Below are 22,455 nucleotides of genomic sequence, written 5' to 3' on the forward strand. Positions count from 1 at the left end.
CTGGGAGGAGACACTTCCCCCTGGAGTAGGGGCTGAGTCCCCATTCCTCTCAAGAGCAGCAGGGGCAGTGGCAGAAGGATTCCCCTTGCTTTCCAGAGAGGCAAAGGCCTTGCATGGGGCTCCTTCTCTCTGGGAGAAGGAGCAGAGTCCCTCTCCCTGCAAGCCAATAGGCATCTACTTCTTTCATCCTGCAAAGGACAAGAGTGGCAACAGGGGGTCATTACATACTTACCCGAAGAGCCGGGGTGTATCTGCTTCAGTGAATGTTTGGTGAACCAGGCCACACACAGTGCCCCTTTCAGGCTGGCCTTAGAGTTCACACCCCATTGAGAGGCAGGGGCAGTTCATATGTCTCAGAGCTATTGTTTCAGGCAGCGTGCATACAGAGGCAGACATCACTCTGGTAACACCTGGATCACCTTCTCAAACTTTCTGTGCAACTACGAGGGCTAGAAACTTACTTTTTTCATGAAAGCTTCGGTTCTGATGTAATAACATCGCTCCAGGAGAGTGGGTCTTGACACTGTCATGTTCACATCTGTAGAGCTTTATACACGTTCATAGATGGCCAAGTGGTAGGTTTGCAGATTTCCTCTGTAGTGGCTGCCACCCTTTTTGCCTAGGAGGCTGTTGTGCAATGCATTGAGTGGGCTCTGCATCCTTGTGGAATTGGTTTACCATTGACTGAGTGTGCTTCGGTGATACAGCTTTTTATCCACCTAGCTACAGAGGATTTGGATGCTTTCAGGCCCATGCATTTAGGGCCTGATATTTGGATCAGGTGCTTAGGTGCAAGCACAGGAATAAGGAACCCATTTATGTGAGTTCTTTCCCCTCTACTTTCCAAGAACAGTTCTTGACTGTTAAGTGTCCTGAGACAAAAAACTGCTGTGCTGGATTTGGCCTCTACTGTGAGGTAATTAAGAAAGAATCATGTAGCTAATAAAACATGTATCTAGAACTACTTGGGAGTGCTTATTCCATTCTCATTGGCAGGGTGGGATTTGGAGCTAATCAACCCACGTATTTTACTGGAAATGGAGAAGTAGATTGTAAGCTGAAGACTGTAATATGGGAAAGTAATGACAAGAGCACCCTGAAGCAATCATATCCTGACTAACTCTGACAGCCTCCAATGAAGTACAGTGTTAGAAAATGTTTTGCAGAAGACCATAGAGCATACCCCCATATAATGCAACTCAAATTACTGTTGATTAAAAGGCTTTCAGTTTTGATTTTTTTTAATTTGTAGATCAGAAGGATTAAATTGATGAAATAACAGCTAATAACACCGATCTGATTGAATTATCCTTGTTATATGAAAATAATAGTGTCTTGTTATTGAAGAATATAAAGTATTAAGTAAATCAGATACATAAATCAATCTGTGCAATCAGCAAACATTTTGAAAGGCCTGTGGTATGTCCCTGTCTGTCCTGCAAAGATTTGTTTTTTGTATTACATTTTTTTTGGCATGTGGAGATCACAAAAATCACAAATTCACAGTGTAGAAAATGTGTTAGAAATAAATTGGAAAATAACAGCTGATTTACCAAAACTGATGTTTCTTTAGAGTTCAGAATTTTAGTTTTAAAAAAAATTGGTTTTCAGCATCAGAGCCTTTGCTTTGTGAACTACAGTAAAACCTCACAAACTTACGTTTCACTTATCCAAACATCTTATGACTCTCACACAAATCCTGGCATTCTAGCCCTACTTCTCAGCAAAGATTTAATAGCACAGTGTTGTAGTGGGGTTGTGTGTTATTAGGGTCTCCTTTCACAAAATATACTACAGTATATTCACTACTTACTATCAAATTAATAATAAATTAAAATGACACTAAAAATGTCAACGCAATGTACAAAATACTGTGTGTGATGCAGTATCCTTGCTTTTTAAATTGTTTAATCATTAACAGTCTAGTTCACATCAGCTTTCATTAGTGTGAATTAGCGAGGTTCTACTGTATAATAAATAATCTTGTAATAAAAAGCTTAGAAATATTTCCATCTATGTGTTTGAGGCCAGCAAGATGAGCTAATTTTCACTGTCTGATTTGCTGGAAGATTTCTTAAAGTATTCCACTGTGAGAGTGGACCCCTTCTGGCTCGGGATAGCAGGCAGGACACGGCTTGTTCTGAGAGAGTCCCCCGATAGAACTGGTAAGAAGGAATGCAGTGAATGACTTTGAGAAAGTCCTCCTCTCTGGGATTTGGAGGTAAGTGCTGGTGGGAGTATAGATGTGCCAGTCCTTAAGGAGTTTAAAGACAGAGACTTTGACTTCTTGACACCCTGAGAAACTTCAGTAGGTGGTAGCTGGACTGAGGAAAAAAGAGAAAAAGAGTGCCCAGAAAGTCAGAAACAAATTCTATAATGTGTCAGTTTGTCACTTTCTTATTCTTGTACGTTTATCTTGTATCATGTGCACTTAAATTGAACCCATGAAACTTAGGGTAGGTCTACACTTACCTCCGGGTCTGGCGGTAAGCAATCGATCTTCTGGGATCGATTCCGGAAGTGCTCGCCGTCGACGCCGGTACTCCAGCTTGGCGAGAGGAGTACGCGGCATCGACGGGGGAGCCTGCCTGCCGCATCTGGACCCGCGGTAAGTTCGAATTAAGGTACTTCGAATTCAGCTACGTTATTAACATAGCTGAATTTGCGTACCTTAGTTCGAAGTGGGGGGGTTAGTGTGAACCAGGCCTTAGAAACAGTATAAAAAACGAGCAAAGAATTACTAAAGTAATTTAAAGCATATCCTGGCAGAACTAATCATGAGTGGAAATACTTTTCTTTGTGATAAAACAATGCCAATGACAGATGATTTACAAGGAGTTTTCCGTGCTCTGTGAGCCTGCATAGCTTCACTTTTGATAATCACTGAAACACATGGATACATATCCAAAACTTATCTGAACATGAATCTTCATGACTCCCTCCCTTCCTTTGATAGTTCTTCAATTCTTTGCTCCTTCCTCGCAACCCACCTGATCGGGATTTTCTTTGAACAAGTTTAAAATAAATTTTACAAGCCAACAAGGAGGAGATTCTCCTCTCTTAATCTGATGTAAATCTGGTGTAATACCACTGAAAACAATGGAATTAATCTAGATGTAGATTGATTGACTGGGGTCACCAAATGAAATTAATAGGCGGCAGGTTTAAAACAAACAAAAGGAAGTATTTCTTCACACAACACACAGTCAACTTGTGGAACTCTTTGCCAGAGGATGTTGTGAAGGCCAAAACTATAGCAGGGTTCAAAAAAGAACTAGATAAATTCATAGAGGATGGGGCCATCAATGGCTATTACCCATGATGGGCAGGAATGGGGTGTCTAGCCTCTGTTTGCCAGAAGCTGGGAATGTGTAACAGGACATGCATCACTTGATGATTACCTGTTCTGTTCATTCCCTCTGGGGCACCTGGGACTGACCACTGTTGGAAGATAGGATACTGGGCTTCGTGGACCTTTGGTCTGATCCAGTATAGCCATTCTAATTATTTAACAGAGGAGAATTTGGAGCAATTGTTGTTAGAATCAACAGGTCACATCCTTAGCTGGTGTCAGTTGAGTATCTTCACTGAAGTCAATAGAGCTATGGCAATTTATGTCCACTGAGGATCTTGTCCTACAAGTCCACTTTAAACAATCTTTGAATTTACCTGTTAAGAGTAGATTTGCTGTATATGAAACACTGTAGAATCCATATTTACTGATTAATTGTACCTTTAGAAAGAACAGCAGATCAAAAAATGTGCAGACAAAAGAGTGGCCTGTTTGTTACACATCTAAATCTATTGCACTTTAAAAAAAATGTTTATTTAGGATATTTTAATAGGTTTACAAATCCTAGCCATATAAATATTAGAGACAATACAATAAATGTTACGACAGTGAGCTTTGGTTTGGCAAAACATGTTATTGTTGGATCTCTCTACTTAACATTGTAACATGCATCACACACACTGAGTGAGCATCTTTACACTATCCATGACATATTGTTTCTAGTGATTTATTGAATTATATTTAACAAAACAGGCATGTCTACTGAATGTTAATAAAAAAAATTATCTGGTGTGCTTTTTTTGTAGAGGTGAATGTACTTTGAGTATTGAATAAAGGTAACCAATACCATGGGAAAGTGAGCCAGTTAAAGCTAGTTTTGAGTTCTAATTAAATTAGAAAAGCTTTTTTGATGAATAGCTGGTCAACTGTTTGTACTCCATGGCCTTTTCAGTCTTCAGACTTTCTGATTCATAATTTGGGTAAAAACCTGGAATGTTTTCAATGGGGGAAAAGGGCTTTATTTTATCTTTAGCTCTATCCCAACCTATAGAGGAGTCTTCACTTAAGGATGAGTATAAATTTCTGGAGGGCGTGTTTTTGTTTTTTAATTGGTCCATGGTAGCCCAGCAATGTTTATACTGCTCCAATTTTCTTGTTAAGTAAAAGACCCGGTGTTTGGCTGGGTTAGAGTGCTCTCAATCTACTACTGCTTTGAGCGGGCTGGCTTGCTAGTGCCACAGAATATTTCTAATAGCTAATCCACCTTGTTCAATGGGTTGAAAGAAAGTATCTGCACTCACATTTGATCTTTTCTTATTCCATATAAATTCTAACACCATCCTCTGTATTTCTGCTAGGCTTTTTATCCAGGATGACTACAGGAAGACTTTGAAAAAAGAAAGATATCCTTGGCAAAATGTTCATTTTGACTGTGACTACTTCTCCCAACCAAGAAATGGCATACTTTCCCCAGCACTCCAGATCTCTTTTCATTTGCTGAAGTAGAGATTTTATATTTAAATTATAAAGCTCTTCTAGAGATGTGAATTCCCAGATATCTTTGTGAGTCTTTCTTTGGGTGCCCAAAATCATAAGCCACTGTTACCCCACTACTTCAGTGAGCGAGAGCTTTACTGGAGCTTAAACTGCATGTGTCCACTCCTTGCCACACCATTCTGCCTGTCTCACCAGCAAACTCCTTGAGACTCTGCCAGTCTTAAACTTGTGTGATAGGTGGCGCTCACTGGCAGTGCCACTAAGTGGTTAGGATGATAGGTCTCTACTTGCCCCAGTTCCAATGTCTCTCACTGGCTACGGTCATGTCCTCTGGTGGTCTGCTTCTGCTGGGTGTCCACTCGACCCTCTGGTCAGGTCATCCATAGCTGTAGATCATCCAGGGGACTGGGCTTGGCATTCAGTACCCCAGAGGGCACCCCCCTCGCTGGGCTCATAGATCTGTAGTCTGTGATACTCTGGAATGAGCATATTGAGGCCTCAGTGTTCCAGTGGCCAGGCATGTGGTCACCATATAATTTTCTGACAGCCTTATTGCATCAGTTGATGTCTCAGGCCTATGTCACAACACTCACCCATGTCTGCCAGCTGGGAGAATCTGCGTGAATTGCTTGAGCAAGACCTGCTCAACTGCAGCCACAGCCAACAATGTTCTTTAAGGCTCTGAGCCACTGCTTGAGGCTGGGATCCCGGTGGAAAGTGCTGCTGGTGGGTCTCAGCCATGATATCAAAGATGTCTAAAATGGCTGCCTTGACCCATGCATAGTCTTGCACATCTATGGCATCGAGGCTCTGATATGCTGCTTGAGTTGTCCCGGTAAGATAAGGTGCCCGCAAAACAGCCCAGAGTTCAGATGGCCATTGAGCTGCTGCCATGATCTTCTCAAAACTAGTAAGGAAAGCATCAGAGTTGTCCCCAGACATCTTACCAGAAGATTTGGGGTTGGGGCAGGGTTTGGGGTCCTGGACGCAAGATTTGCGCTTGCCCCTGGTGGTTGTGAAAGGGTCACCACCTGCTGGACCAGGTGGTGTTGCTGCTCTAACTGTTGTGCCATCAGCTCCTGGTTGAGCTGCTGCTGCTGTCATTGTGGTGCTTACTGCTGTTGCTGGGTAGCCATTTAAGTTGGAACATCTGATTCTGTTAATGCTGGCTGTCCATCAGCCACCTCAACAGTTTGTCTATATCCATGATTTTTTTCTTTCTTTCTTTCAAGGCTTTACTGCAGACCTGTGATGAGTGCCCGCCTTTTCCACCAAGTTGTGAAGGGTGGCTCACTGGTGATGTTGCCTAGTGGTTAAGATACTAGGCCTTTACTTACCTCACCTCCAAAATCTCCCACTGGCTACTGTCATGTCCTGGAGAGGCCTGCCTTTTGGTGGGTGTTGACCTGACCTTCTGAGGTCAACACATCCAGAGGAGCATTCACTCATTTCTTAAGAGGACAGCACTAATCTCAACATTTGCAGATTGTTATTCACCTAAGTGAAATTCACACCAGTGCAAAGGGTCTGCAGAAGGCCCTAAACACCAAGAAAGACCCACTTAAACCCTTAACTAAAAGTGTAAGTGGTTTAGAGAACCTTGCACAGGCCTGCTGTGCTGTGGTGATTTCACCACCAAGCATCAGAAGCCACTACATAGTAACATTCTTTCAAACAGTCAAGATGAGGTGGCCAGAAGTCAAGCCCTGTTTGTCTGTCGGATCCTGAATAATGCAAACCTCCCTCTAGGACAGTAGATTTCAAACTTTTTTTCTGGGGACCCAGTTGAAGAAAATTGTTGATGCCCGTGACCCAATGGACCTGGTGATAAGGGGTTTGGGGTGTGGGAGGGGCTCAAGGCTCAGGGCTAGGGCAGAGGATTGGGGTGAGGGCTGCAGGGTGGGGCCGGGAATGAGGGGTTCAGGGTGTGGGAGGGGGCTCTGGGCTGGGGCAGGGAGTTGGGGTATGGGAGGGGGTCAGGGCTCTGGGCTGGGGGTGCAGGTTCTGGGGTGGGGCCCAGGATGAGGAGTTTGGGGTGCAGGAAGGGGTTCCGGGTTGGGGAATGCTCAGGGCTGGGGCAGGGAATTGGGGTGCGGGGTTGGGGCACAGGCTTACCTCTGGTGGCTCCCGATCAGTGGTGTAGCCAGGGTGTAGGGCAGGCTTCCTGCCTGTCCCCTGGCACCGCGGACAATGCTGCACTCCGGAAGTGGCCAGCAGCAGGTCCGGCTCCATGGCAGGGGCATGCAAGCGGCTCCATACGGCTCTTGCCCGCAGGCACCGCCTCCACTGGCCAAAGGGAGTGCAGAGCTGGTGCTTGGGGTGGGGGCAGCGTGTGGAGCCCCGGGGCCCCCTGCCTAGAAGCCGGACCTGCTGCTGGCCACTTCCGGGGCGCAGTGCGGTGTTGGAACAGGTAGGCACTAGCCTGCCTTAGCTGGGCAGCACCCCTGGAGGGACAGGGCAGGGTCAGTTCTAAGGAAAAGAAAAAGACTCCAGCAGCAACTCTATGCCTGTCCAGCCCTGCGTTCCTCAATACTCAAGTATGACTACTGTGAACTGCTCGTGTCTGCAGAGACAAGAGGAAGATTGTCAGAGAGGTGGTGCCCAGGGGATGCTAGAAGAAAAACTGCAGAGTGAGGACAAAGGCATCATAGGTAAGACTTGGAAGGAGAATGTATCAGGATTAGTCATGACAAAATGAAATAATACAGGTTGGAAAGGCAAGGGTTGGGGAAATATTTGGAACAGTGACTGGCACTTCCATAAGTTAAAAGTTGAGATTTAGATTTACATTTAGATTTAGATTTCACTTAAAGCAGAGATTCAACCACTTTGTTACACATGAAGAAAGTGAGAGTAGAGGACTAACCTTTCAAAGATACCTTTTTCAAAATGGCCACTGACTCACATTTTTCTCAATGAGACTGATGCCAACCTGCCCTCAAAGAAGATGGCGGCCTGAGTCCACAACTTCCCTGAGTGCAGCTTGGCTTCACTCTCATTGAGAAAAATGGGAGGCAGTGGTCATTTTGAAGGAGGGTTTCTTTGCAAAGGGCATTTTTAGCCTCCTCCCACTGAGACCAATAGGAGATGGCAGCTATTCTGAAAGAGGAGAGTTCTTTGTGAAATTCTCTATAGTAGAACATTATTCTTCAGCCCATGTTGATGAAGAAACTTTCAGTTATAAAGAATAATGGCAAAAATCACCATTATTCCTATTTTCAAAATTGACCTGTTGAACCAGATCTACTCATATTTATATTTAAGAGGTGAGAATTTCACCACAGTTCTAGCCCCTTTATGCCACATGAAAGGGCCAGAGCAGTATAAGGGGGCCTTAAAAGCCCAACATTTTGCCAGGGGAGAACTCCTCCATTGCAGGAGCTGTGAAAGTCAGCCCTAAGGCTGTCTTCTTAGGACCTTTTTGCAAGCCCTTGGTTTAGGAGGTATATACCAGGGGCAGGAAGGGTGTGTTGGGGGTGGGACAGCAGCACTGAACACTGCAGAGATTTCAGGCCAACAGGGCAGCCATAGGAGGTTAAAAGAATGAGGAGTACTTGTGGCTTAGTACCTTAGAGACTAACCTCTCCAGCTCCCAGAAGAAGCCCAAGATTGGGAGGTCAAAATGATGGCTTAAAGCCAGCCTAGTACCTCCTCCCACCGTTTGTTTTTCTTTTCTTATGTTCTTGCTTCAGTGCTACTTATAAACTTTTTTCTAAAAGGTATTTTTAAACTTGTTTTAAGGCAAATACATCTTCCTTTTTTTGCTTCACTTCCTTTTTTTGAGGGGATGTATTTTTTCTGTTTACATTCATAGAGGTTTCAGTTCTCTTTCTAATTATTTTTATACTTTTATTGTGTTTTCTTTCACCCTTTTATTCTACGTATTTAGCACTTGTTTCAATTTAATTAAAAAATCATGGAATCTTGTCTTTTCTATTTGAATCCTAACATTCTTACTCAGGTAAACTTCCCTGGGAGTAAAACTTCAGGAGTGGAAACCTAGATCTATTGAAATCAATTTGATTTCAGTAGATCTATGTTTCCACTCTTGAAGTTTTGCTCCCAGGGAAGTTTACCTGAGTAAGATAAACCCCAACAGTATTGGATTTCACCCATCATATTTAAGTTTTTCTCTGCTGTTTTCTACAGCAAGTGAAACATTTAAATCAGTTTTGCAAACAGAAAAAAGCTTTTCTTTTTATTATTTGTATCTGCCCTAAGAAAGATGATACCCTGTATATGGCACTGCTGCTAAACATTAGTACCTCACACCTCTATCTGTCAAGTATCAGAGGGGTAGCAGTGTTAGTCTGGATCTGTAAAAGCACCAAAGAGTCCTGTGGTACCTTATAGACTAACAGACATATTGGAGCATGAGCTTTCGTGGGTGAATACCCACTTCATCGGATGCATGTCATGTAGGTATTCACCCACGAAAGCTCATGCTCCAATACGTCTGTTAGTCTATAAGGTGCCACAGGACTCTTTGCTACCTCTACCTGTGATGCTTAACAGTAATATGCTGTTTGTAGCTGAAAATACCCTTGTTGCTTGTGTGAATTATTAAGTCTACATAAATACCGATGACTATGAAATCCACCGTTGAAAGTTATACCTAACAGTATGCTAATTGGGGATGAGCAGAGAATATTTAAACATCAGAGGTTAAAATTAAAGAGACAACTTGAAGCTCTGGTTCTGCAAGTAGCTAAAGAATTTTGCCTTGACGACATGGAGTGTCACTTAAGCATTCTTCATGTCTTCACTTCAAAAGAGAAGAGGTGAACATTAGTTTCTCTTTTACTTTCTAGACAACAGCAGAGTTCAGGGTTCTGTTTTCCTATCACCCTGGCTGGAAACATCATTAATGTGCAGATCAGTGTAAGGAGTCCAGCTTCCTTTATTTTGTTGTTGTTAGCAATGTGGTCAACTTCAGCTGCAGACACATAGATTCCGAAATGGTAGAACTCAGGTCCTAATGGGCAAGAAGCCTTTTGCTTAGCTCTAAAATGTTGGTGTTGTAGGATGGTGGTTTGTGCTTTTGTAAATGGCAAACCCACAAATCCTCATTCAAAACAGATGTATGGACTTGGAGCTTAATGGAGCACAGAAATGTGAGACCATGCTACTGTGCTGAGAGTGGGGCTGGCATTGGTTGTGTCACACACCGAGTGCCTCACCGTGTCTGGCTCCAGCTAAAGCTCTGACACTGGCCTATGGTCTTCCTCCTCTGTCCTGACTTTTTAAACATTCTCTCCCCTGCTGGTGCTGATAACTGGGGCAGGGACGTGCTCTCTTTGCTCTTGCAGCAGCTTTCTTGGGGTTGTCATGGGAATGAAGAGGAACTGGCTGGCAGTCTACAGCAAGAGAGGCCCTCACTATCTTCCTGCTCCTCTTGATTACAGCAGAAGCTACCAAGACAGCCATAATTGCAAGCACTGAGCCGTTGAGAATGAGTGAAGGCAACTGTCACCAGCTTCCTGTGAAGGAGGAGACAGCCTCAAGTTCCACCTCCCATCCTTTCACTTGCCGATAGGATTGTGAGTCTTTGGCCCATAAACTGTACACATTTGTAGCTGTCTATGATGAAATAGTGACCCAAATTACCTAGCAGCTCCGACACCCTGGTAATGTGCACACTGTCAAAATCTAGACACCTAGGTTACTGTAGACAAACTAATGCTTTGAAAGGTCTGTTGTAGCAATATATAATACATCACATTAGACTGAATATGGGGATATAAAGTTATATGCTCTTGCTTAAGATCAAGTCTAAGCACCAGACCATAATACAGAGTAAAAGATCAGCACAGATCACCTTCTCACTTGTGCACCGTCTTTCTCTCAAGAAAACGACTTGGTGTGTGGTTGGCACCCAAAGTTCGAGATCTAATTCTCTTTCCTGCCATGATCACAGACAAGGACATATGGGAGATGATGGATTTCTTTCATATTATCTATAGTAGAGCCGTTGTGTATCCATATTTTTATCGCACACATCAAGCATTGCTCCAAAATGCACCAAGCAGGATACATGTTCACTTTTCAGTGGCACTGTACCTATCATAAGGGTCTACAGCACATTGTATATATATCCCTGCTCTTCAGTAGTAAAACACTGCTTTGGAGTATCTAGGAAGGGCTGCTACCAGAGTGGTACAAGGCACTTTCACTTCTACTGGAGGCTGCGCATACTACATCTGCAACATATTTCAGCCCCTGCTATCCTAGAATTAAATTCTCCTATATGATAATGCTGATAACTGCTGCTAGACCAATTATATCAAACACATCTGGGATAAAAAAAAAACAAGCCCAATGCAAATGCTTTACAGATTCACATAGGAGTGCTACAGTAATTTAGATGCTCTACTTACTTTTCTGAACACAGTGGTCTGGTATGGGAGCTAGATTGTTCCGTACAGGAGTAAGGTCTTTTACTTTGGGTCGGTCTAGGGACATCTGTTGAAAACTTTTCCCTGTGATAGAAAAATATATACATACTATATGTACTTGGAAATAATATGGAGCATGACAGTACTCTACTTGCTGGTAGACTAACAACTTCTGTGTTAATATTCAGAAATGGGTACCTTCATGTCTACAGAAAACCAACTGAAAATGGCTAGACAGAAGGTCAGTGGTGATTGCTGATATTTATTTATTTACATTCATTTATAAAAATGAGTTCACATCATTAAGTTGTGCACATAGAAAGTCTACATAACAATATGACCTTGTTACTGTCACTCTGGTTCCCATTCTCTCATATTGTGCGTAACACTCATTTGTATTGTCTTGTTTAAAACTGGCCCAAAATTGTGTAACTAGATCCACATAGGAAGCCAATAGGGCTCAACACTTCCGTGTGCGTCCATCCGTAGTATACACAGTTTGCTGTTCTCACTTCTGAAATGAGGCATTGAAGTCTGTGTTTCTTAGTTACTCTCCTCTATGTAGACAAGTGTAATTCATCTCACCAGTCCTGGACCAAAGGCCTGATTCAAAGCCCACTGAAAGCAATGGGGATCTGTCCACTGGCTTCTATGGGCTTTGGATCAGGGCAAAATAGCTTTGCTAAAATATGAAGAACACCTGTGGAAATCAGAGATTTTGCCCCATCACTAGAGTCTAAATGCCGATGAACTCCCTAGACCTGCTTTTCCTTTTGTTCGCATTCTGTTTAGTCCCTAATACTTGTGCCAAACGGCTGTAAAATGCTGTCACTATCTTACATCCTCTTTGCACTGGGATAAATGACTACATAAGCTTCAAGGTAGCAGAGAATGTCCATCTGCTTCCATTACTATAGTCAAGTTGTGTTTGCTGTGTTGCGATGCTTTAAATTGGAAACTGTTGGTTTTGCTTAATTTGTATGTATGCATATGAGATTGACTGTTGGATTTTGTTATTTCTTGAAAGAAAAGGACTTATTTCATAAATGGGGTAGTGTGGTGAAATAATGGCAATAGAGTATAATTATATGCTTTGATATGTATGACTGGGATACAATGGATGTGTTATTCCTTGACTTTAGCAAGGCTTTTGATACAGTCTCCTACAGTATTCTTGCCAGCAAGTTAAAGAAGTATGTGCTGGATGAATGGACTATAAGGTGGATAGAAAGCTGGCTAGCTCATCGGGCTCAACAGGTAGTGATCAATGGCTCCATGTCTAGTTGGCAGCCGATATCAAACGGAGTGCCCCAAACGTCAGTCCTGGGGCCGGTTTTGTTCAACATCTTCATTAATGATCTGGAGGATGGCGTGGATTGCACCCTCAGCAAGTTTGCAGATGACACTAAATTGGGAGGACTGGTAGATACGCTGGAGGGTAGGGATAGGATACAGAGGGACCTAGACGAATTAGAGGATTGGGACAAAAGAAATCTGATGAAGTTCAACAAGGACAAGTGCAGAGTCCTGCACTTAGGATGGAAGAATCCCATGCACTGCTACAGATTAGGGACTGAGTGGCTAGGCAGCAGTTCTGCAGAAAAGGACCTAGGGGTTACAGTGGACAAGAAGCTGGATATGGGTCAACAGTGTGCCCTTGTTACCAAGAAGGCTAATGGCATTTTGGGCTGTATAAGTAGGAGCATTGCTAGCAGTTCGAGGGACGTGATCATTCCCCTCTATTTGGCATTGGTGAGGCCTCATCTGGAGTACTGTGTCCAATTTTGGGCCCCACACTACAAGAAGGATGTGGAAAAATTGGAAAGAGTTGAGCAGAAGGCAACAAAAATGATTAGGGGGCTGGTGCACATGACTTAGGAGGAGAGGCTGAGGGAACTGGGATTATTTAGTCTGCAGATGAGAGGAATGAGGGGGGATTTGATAGCTGCTTTCAAGTACCTGAAAGGGGGTTCCAAAGAGGATGGATCTAGACTGTTCTCAGTGGTAGCAGATGACAGAACAAGGAATAATGGTCTCAAGTTGCAGTGGGGGAGGTTTAGGTGGGATATTAGGAAAAACTTTTTCACTAGGATGGTGGTAAAGCACTGGAATGGTTTACCTAGGGAGGTGGTGGAATCTCCTTCCTTAGAGGTTTTTAAGGTCAGGCTTGACAAAGCCCTGGCTGGGATGATTTAGTTGGGGATTGGTCCTGCTGTGAGCAGGGGGGTGGACTAGATGACCTCCTGAGGTCCCTTCCAACCCTAATATTCTAATCCTTGTTGTTGGTTAAAAGGTCTGGAATAAAGTGGATGTATATCGGTATGCAGAGAGAATTTCTCTTCCCCCAAATATTTAATTTGGCCCAAAGTACATTGATGGCATTTGTTTTTGTATGGGGTAGTAAGGATATGCTGTTTTGATTGCAAAATGCTGTAATCTTTGCTGGCATTTTATTACATTGCGAGTTTTATGAAAGCTGGCACTGCTGCTGTGTTGTTGCTATTTGCACCCCATTTACAAATGGGCACATGATCCCTCCAGTGGGGTTTCATGTAGCACAGAAATAACTTCTGATACATACATGCTCTAATAAATTTGTTAGTCTCTAAGGTGCCACAAGTACTCCTGTTCTTTCTGATACATAGGATATCATAAATTACCCCTTAGCTTTGAAAAGGGGAGCAGGTCATACAGATCAGCTATTGCCAGTTCCTTGCCCTCTCTGCCAAAACATGCTCCCTTTTTTATTATTAGCCCATTTTTTAGATTACCTACCATGGCACTCAAGATGTACTAGGTGCTGTACAAACACATAACAAGGTATAGCCTTGTGCCTGATGGCTTAGCAATATACACAACAAATAAATGAACGATAAAGAAGGGCGAGAGATGATTCCATGGTGGTGGGAAACATCTTGTGCACCTGCCTTTCCACCCCATACAGGGGTTCCCTTTCCGTAATTTATCTCCTTTCTGTTCCACAGAGTGGATGAAGGGTTGTGTCTGTTTTACAAAGGGATATACTGGCAAGGCTCATTTAAGCAAAATGTTCTGTATTGCTGATGCCAACTCAATGCTACAGTTGACAGGAGTTTCTGCTGCAATATTGCCAATGCTTTTTGGGATAGTTGATCATCCTTGTTCTACAAAGGTCACACACTGATGGAGACAATCCAAGATAAAGTGTTTTTTCTCCAAATTTGCGCCAGTGGTAAGATGGTAAGGTTCAAAATGCCCAATGCTACCAACACCAAACTCACTTGACATTTATTCAAAGGGCAATCAGTAGATAGATCAGCCGAGCTTTCATTTCTAAGAGTATAAAAAAACCACACAAAAAATCCCGTTTCATGACAGATGTCTCAGTAGCATTAGCATAAAATATAGTTCTAAATTTTAGCAAAGATAACTCCATATAAGGGCTTAAATGCTGAATTTCAGCTGAGATAATGACTTGCAAATTAACTTGTTACTAAAAAACCCCCCCCCAAATGACTGATAACCATAATTCTGTACTATATTTTCAGTGTATAGGAAGTTATATGTAGCAACCACTGTCAGTACTGAAAATGGAGGAAAAGAATATTAACATTTAATTACTATAAAGAGCCAAATGTCTGTCTCTCTCTCTAAACCCTACCCCCTGTGCAAGATGAAGTAAATGGGCTTTATGAAAGGGCCTCCCCTATATCAAGCCCAGCTGTCTGGTGGGGAACCTTAATTTACTTCCAAACCTCTACAATTCTGCAGGCAGGGAAATGCTGTGAAAGCTACAGAGGACTAAAAAGCCAGAGCTAAAGTAAGAGCCATGAGTCTCTGAATTCATAAAGTAAATGGAGTGTTAATAACAGGGATTCAGGTGTCCCTAATTACAGCAGCAGACAGATTTTAGACAACACACACAGCTCTTTTCTATCATCATATCTTAAGACAATACCTGGGCTATGCAATATATTCCCATCAACTAGCGAGCTGCCCTTGTTTTATTCATTTCAATGGATGTCCTCTCTTCTAGCTTATGGGAATCTTCTTATTGTTGGAAAATTTTCTTTGTTAAAGAGCAGCTGAGCCTGTATACAGACTACTGAACTCTCACAGTGCTCCAGCTTTATTTAGTAAGTTAATTTTCCAACTGTAATTTGTAAATTGCAAACCATTAGAGATAAGGGGATACATTCTTCCCTTCGATACACAAAGAGAGCTCCCACCATAATGAGTTAACTGTTTCCTGTAGGTTCCATACTTGGGCCATGATCCTGCAAGCAGACCCATGCAGGAAGACCTTTACACCTGGAAGTTAATGGGGTCTCTATGTGGATACAAGTGTCCACTGTGCAGATTCATTTGCAGGATTGGGGTTTTAAGACACAGAAAACTCTTGGAAAGATAGCAATTAGATGATCCTGTCTGTGCCTCCATCTCTCCCTCCCTCCAGCATAGTAGGATTGACCTTTACCATATTACACCTTCTTAAGAAAAGCCAACAATGTAGATTTAAATTACTTAAGTGACAGGGCTTTCATCATTTCCCCAGTAAAACTACTCCACAGTCAACAGACAATTCCTTTGGGGAATGTTTCCAAATATACAGCCTCCGTTTTCCTTTATTCAGTTTTATCCCATTTCTCTTAGTGAAAACCTCTTGCATGATCCTAAACGATTCCTCAGCCTCCTTGGTAGCTATTTACACTTGGGTTGCAAAAAAGTCCGACAGGATTTGTTTCATACGGGTTGTGTGAGGTGAACCCTGATGAATTCAATCTAGAGGTGATTGCATCACATCAATCACAGCTAGTTCCCTGGAGTCTTGGGTGCATTTAGTGAGAAGGATGGCAAAGGGGAAGGTGGGGAAAAAACATCTAGGCAGAGATCTAGGGTCCCAGACTGTGTGAACTTAATCAGCCAAGGTCTGTCAAACTTTTAGGGACCTGGCTCTACTTAACCCCCTACAAATAATTTCTAGCCCTTATTTTCACAGCATCAGTTATTCTGAAATTATCTTGTCTACAGAATCTCTATTACAAATGTAATGAAAGTTCAGCTACTGTGCAGTAAGTAGCTTAGTGGATTGTTCAGTTTTCACTGCTATGCAGGAGGCAGCCACGGCTCAATAGTGATGCATCTGACCAGTTAGGAGTAGGTGTCAGAAAGGAGTCCTTGCCAGTCCTCCTTGAACTGAAGAGTAGTGGGCTCTGACATGGTCCCCCAGCAGCACCGGTGGTAGATACAAATACTTAAATTACATCTATTCTTGGAATTGGTGTACAAATGTGGGTGTGTGTGTTTAATTTTCAGTTAGCATCTAGATATTATGATGGTTGGTGCACTACAAGATCCCACTTTGGGAAGGTACATAAGCATGTGCTGAAATTGAAGCATGCGAGAAGTACAATTGGGAATTAAGTTAAAATTGCTCGTATGCTTAAATTATTTCCTGAACCAGAGCCTGACAGACAGATTCATGAAGAGACAGACGTGAATCAAAACATGGGATCCCAAACTGCCAAACATCAGCTCCAAATTCACTTCAGAACCTTGTAGCTCAGACTCATCTTTCGTTTCATTATCATTACAGAACAGCTTACAAAATACTAGGTAAAAGCATTTACTCTCTCAGTAAATTTAGCAACTTTAATTCAGCACTGAAGACAACATAAACTTGAACACAGCACATATAACTGAAGTGCTGAAAAGACAATATATTAACTAAAAATCTCTTAAGATGCTGTTTTGGGAATCCTACTGCATACAGGAAGAATAAACTAAAAAAATTAGAAATATCAGCACTCAGACTTACCTATATTTCCAACATGCCCCTATCCAACCTGCCATGTCTGTAGAGATTAGATGATACGGGGGATATTGAACAAAGAAATTACCTGATGGAGAACTAGGCAGATAGGGAAGGTGGGGAGGGCACAAAAGCACATGGCTGGATCTTTCAGAGAGCAAACCATCTATCAGTTTATCTGAAGAAGTTGCAGTACAGACTTTATACGAGAGTATTTGGTTAGCATCTGTGTTCCAAGGATTGTCTGATAAAGTCTGGCAGCTACTTCTGTGATCTAACAAGTCATGTTCACTTCTACTTTTCTGAGATCTGTGTGCAAAATGGTAGGCATTAGCACCCAAGGAGACACTTGAAGTTGCACTCTGGGAAGTTGTTAGAAAAGAATTGCCTATAGTAATGGGGGGGAGACTTTGTGTTCTTATTGGAGGAAGTCCATTACACTCTGGCTGCTTCTTTTCTGATATGAGGTACTTCTGGGTGTCTGTGCTCCTTCTTTTAAAGTCAACAGTGGACATACATTCCTCGGAGTTGTCTTTACAGTTTGTGTCCATAATGCAATCAAACGTAGTGATAATGTCATCAACTTCCGAGGTCTCTTCCCTTTGATATCTGTCTCTGCCTTTGTCTTTCTGGTTTGTTTTCTGATCATCTTTCTTCTTTTTGCAGGAGAAGATTTGGTTAAGCATACTGAATCTTGCTTCCTTCTTTAGGATTTTATTGTTCTGTGAAGGAGGGTGATGGACTGGCTCCGATCTACTAGAAAATAATAAACAAATAAATATGAGAACAGAAAGTGGAAATCCTTCAGAGTTTTTGTACAAATGTACTGAATCTTAAAAGAAATCTTGCCTGTCTTAGCACACAAAATGAAGACTGTCATATCCAGAAGAAACTGCAGGAGTAATTTAAGTAGGTTGAATGGTATTGCCAAAACTGGAATGTAAAGGACACTTATGATCAAAAAAGAAACTAAGAATGGTGCCTTCTGACTCAACTGATCTGCTTTTTGTGTGTATTCAGAGTACATTAGATGGTGATGCATTTGCCAAAAATAACAGAGCTTAACTCAAATGCAAGGCTGAATTTGCAGGGCAATTTTGGAAATTTGGTCTGGAATCTTTGAGACACTAATAGATTTGGAACCTGGGATGCCAATTTTGCGGGCAGTTTTCAGAGTATAAATGCACTTTATGCCAGTACACTGGGACTCCTTTTAACAAGAAAAAATGCATTGGGATCTTGAAAGACAAAGCGGCCTTTGTTTTATGTCAAATTTGAAAGCTGGTATTTCCAACTGCACAGCAATCGCTAGCACCACGTGAGGGGCAATGGTTCAGCATCGACCAGAGAGAAAAAAAGCGACCATTAAATCAGTACCATTTTACTGTACCCCAGCTCTTTCCTTGGAGGTCACTCATCCAAGGGCCGGGCAGACCTCACGCAGTTTTGGGAGCTCTATCAAGATCATAGTATGCAGTGGTCTGGCCTCAGCAGGTTTTACAGGAGGCTGCTGCTGCTGCTGGCTAAATATCAACTTCTAGAGGTTGCTCAGGAAGTAGAGTTTGCAGCAGCCTCAAAGATCATTTGAAGTTCATCTTACCCTTTGTAACGCAGGAAATAATACTGACTGTTGACTGGAAAGAAAGGGGCAGGATAAAGAAATGTAACAAAAGTCTAAAAAAAAAAAATCAGCATGATAGCTTTCACTCTTTATAAGTGAGTTTTCTACCAGTGAAGAAGAACCTAAATGAACAAAATTGGGGCCATTGATAAAAGGAAAAATAATTCGTAAAGAGACCAATAATAAAGCCTCTTTAATAGAAGAGGTTTAGAAAAGTGAAAACATGTACACAGCAAGGCACAGAACTAATCATAGACAAAAACATTACGACAAGGGTGAAAACTATTTTAAAGTTATGGGTATGAAAGCTTATATTATTAGCCATTTGAAACACGACTATTATATTTAGTGGGGCAAATTCTGCCGTAGTTACATGAACCAATGGTGGTTACATGAACACATAGCTAACCTCCATGAGCTTCAACAGAAGGCAGATATTTGAGGGCAAAAATTGTCCCATCACATGTATTTTGTGCAGGAGACATTGCTGTATTGATTTACAACTAAATTCATGTTTGATTTGTTCTGAACCCTATATTTATTGTTCTGAACCCTACCTGAGACAGGTCATTCATTAGTTGATTGACTTTACCATTGGTATTTATAGTGAAGAATTTGAACCAAGCATTGTATAGGAACTGCAGATTAATTTCAGTAGTTTCGCGGCTCTTGCATTCTTCAGTAGCATTCAGCGAGAAGGAAATGTCATTTCTTTCCTACTGATATACTGTTCTAGCAAGTGACCTGCTGGCAAAAGCAAGAGGTTCTTTGATTTCTTGTTCCTTTACCTGTTCTCCTGAGAGAGCAGCTTGATGCACGCTGTGTGCCCACAGTACATTGCATATGTCAGAGGAGTGTTTTCATTGATGTCCCGAGAGCTGCTATCTATCCCCAGCTGCAGCAGCGTCTGTACACAGTCAGCTTTCCCTGCTGCTGCAGCCCAGTGTAGAGGCGTCCTAGGGAAAATATGGAACAAATTAATGACCCAGTGAGAACTATTTCAGTACTACCTAGCCTGCATCTTCACAGAGTGTATCATCTAGCGCTCTCAATGATGTGGTGGTAAAAATGCCTCTGGTTGATCTACATTAACACTCCATGATTGCTAGCACTGGTGGATCTGAACTAGGGAAAGAATTGCCTAAAATTCCCAGAGCAGAGTTTGAAGAAAAGTTTTCTAGTCTCCATTGTCTGGTGGCAACTCCTTCCCACCTCTGCATTGGACCCAGCTGTGAGGATGTAGGGGAAAGGATGCTCTCTCTAGCCACAGAGCAGTAGTGGAGCTACTCCGCAACTGCTACTTCATCCATCAGATTACAGTAGCTTCTTTTGCTGCTGTGTTCCATTACATAGTGGACGAGGACCAGCAGGAGACCCATATAGAGGCAGATCCATTTTCTAAATCAAGCTGTCCTGATCCTTTCTTGTGTAGGGGAACCTATTTGATTTTCTGCAACCAGAAACCTCTGAAGTCACAGTGGAAGAAGCATTATTTGGGCCTAGTGTATAGAAAATAATATTTGGCCTCAAAATTTTAACATTACACAGAAAAACCACTGCTTATATTTCTGAAATTGAAATAAGCTGCAAGGTACAGAACATGCCAGATAAGAAAGATTGTGAATGACAATAGGTGAATAAAAGAGGAAGTGTGTGAACATGGTGCAACCCATTGATTTCAGATGAGTGTAAAGGGAACAGAATTGAAAGGACAGCTAATGAGGGCTTATAAGGTATTGTCCAGTCTCCAAAATGATATCTCTTAAAGGAAAATGTGAGGGAATTTAATAGAAAAATGTTTTCCCATTTGCATATTGAAGATTTTTAGGGTAACATCTATAGAACCCTGTTGGTTTAATCTCTATTAAGTTTTATAGGACTTTTCCATAAAGGATTAAATGTGTAAATCCTAAAGGAGCAATCCTGCTCCCATTGAAGCTAGTGAGACTTTTGACATTGACTTCATGGGGAATAGGATAGGCCCATAATTGGATTAAGTCTGAGAGCTGTTACTGACAGCCCTCAGGTTCTACTCTTACTGAACTCAATGCTAAAACTCCCATAGACTTTGATGGATGCAGGATTGGGATCCTAAACAGTAAAACGGAGGAATCTTCTACATGTACAATACAATGGTGCAAAGTGCTTCCTGTGAGAATGGGAGATGAGGTTCTCAGCATCTTGAAAATCAGGCTCTAACATCTTAGCATACTAAGGGTGAAAGCCTGCACCCAGTAAAGTCAACGGGAGTTTTGTCATTGACTTCAATGGGGCCAGGGCTTCACCCCAAGTCGTAGGTTCTTGTTCTGGTATTTTGGAAGGAATGCCTAATTTTAGTGAATCAAATAGTAACAAGCCCGTGTGTATAATCACCTTCTTTTCCTTCCAAAAATATAGTGTAAAAAACCATTTACATGAGTCAGCAGTTGTATAAATATTATGGACTGATTTCCAGACTCACTAAGCACACATAATTCTCAGAAAATTCAGTTAAATTAAATAGGTCATGGCCTGTAGAACAGGAAATATGATAATTAACAGACATTCTTAGCCTCAGGTAACACAATGGGACTTAGAGCAGGGGGTTTCCAGCACTTTCAGTACATTTCCATGGGTACCTGTCATCCACATCAAGGGCCTGCAGATTGCACTCCGGGACTCTAGCCAGCTCGCTGATAATGTCACTGTAACCGGCAGCAGCAGCAATGTGCATACACGTCTTCCCGTTCTCATCGTCATAGTTTATTATCGATGAACCCTGGTGATGGTTCAGAATGATGGAACACAGAATCCTGTTTCCACTCTGGAAAACAAGCAAGGGGAAGAGAAACATTTAACAATGAAGCACATGTTTTGCTGCACTGTCTATCCTTGGGAGGAATAAATACAACAATGGCATTTGCTGTTTATTTCAGATTTGAGAATTCCTGCCCCTCCCAAAATTGTTTGGGCTGTGAGTTTCTTAGAATGCTTCTGGGCATTGTAGAAATAACAAATAAGGTCTCACAATAGAAAAATCCAAAGAAAGACAGCATATAAACGTATATGAATACTTTCTCAGAAATGTTTCGATTTTTATGAAACACAGAATTTAGAGGGATACAAGCATATATATATGCATGTGTCCCTTTGAAGAGCATTTACATTCTCCTCTATGTTTTTAATCAAGACTATACAAAGTAGTATAAGTCCCCAGACTGGCTTAGGCTCTGTTATTCCCTTCTCTCTGTTCCACACTGGGGATCTTAACTTGGGACTGAATTCTGCACCCCCTCATCATGGTGAGTTGTACTTATGCAAATAGTTCCACTGACTTCAATGGGATTACAATTGTAAGTACTGCTCAGCAAGAGTAAGGGACAGAAAGTTGGACCTTTGATGGTTACTCTGTTTTACAACCTTGTTTTTGTTCCATGCAATGGTACTTCATAAGCTTCTAAATAAACTGGAAAAATGCCAATTGATAATGTGGTAATAAACTGATGGCCACATTGAAATCCAAATATACAATATCCACTGGCTTCCTGTTATCTGCCAAATCAGTAACTGCATCAAAGATAACAAACCTGAGCAATGTGTTGATTGGAATCTTTTCTCCCTTAAAATATTTCTGAACATGTAATCCAATTGGCCAGTGGTTTTCCAATTTTTCCTCCTTAAAAATAGAGGGGTGCTGGGGCTCAGGGCTTTAGCTACAAGGGGAGTGCCGGTTTCAGCCCGAGTGCTCCCCCCACAGCTAAAGCCCCGAGCCCTGGTGTGGGTCTCCCCCCATCCCGGTGAAGCAGGGAGCAGAGCCGTGAAGAGCCCTGAGCCCTTGCGCCCCTGAGGGGCTGAAGCCGGGATTGGAGCCATGGGGCTG

General features: G+C 42.1%; 1 protein-coding gene across 4 annotated transcripts in view; it reads right to left on the reverse strand.

Annotated features, from left to right (window-relative positions):
- Positions 1-1,235: 1,235 nt before the first annotated feature.
- ANKRD55 (ankyrin repeat domain 55) overlaps positions 1,236-22,455 on the reverse strand; it is a 60,983-nt gene continuing 39,763 nt past the window's right edge. The window contains exons 7-11 of one of the 4 annotated variants that reach the window (XM_008172789.4): positions 21,215-21,399; positions 19,385-19,552; positions 17,064-17,731; positions 11,167-11,268; positions 1,236-2,324 (exon numbers count right to left, since the gene is read on the reverse strand). In XM_008172789.4, coding sequence (XP_008171011.2) covers positions 2,041-2,324; positions 11,167-11,268; positions 17,064-17,731; positions 19,385-19,552; positions 21,215-21,399 — 1,407 coding nt within the window. In that variant the 3' untranslated portion in view covers positions 1,236-2,040. Of the gene's footprint in view, positions 2,325-5,058; positions 5,266-11,166; positions 11,269-16,981; positions 17,732-19,384; positions 19,553-21,214; positions 21,400-22,455 lie in introns of those variants that run through there. The other 3 variants (XM_042857538.2, XM_065598973.1, XM_065598972.1) reach the window with 3 other exon arrangements.

The sequence above is a fragment of the Chrysemys picta genome, chromosome 6 (genome assembly GCF_011386835.1).
Source record: "Chrysemys picta bellii isolate R12L10 chromosome 6, ASM1138683v2, whole genome shotgun sequence".
NCBI lineage: Eukaryota > Metazoa > Chordata > Testudines > Emydidae > Chrysemys > Chrysemys picta.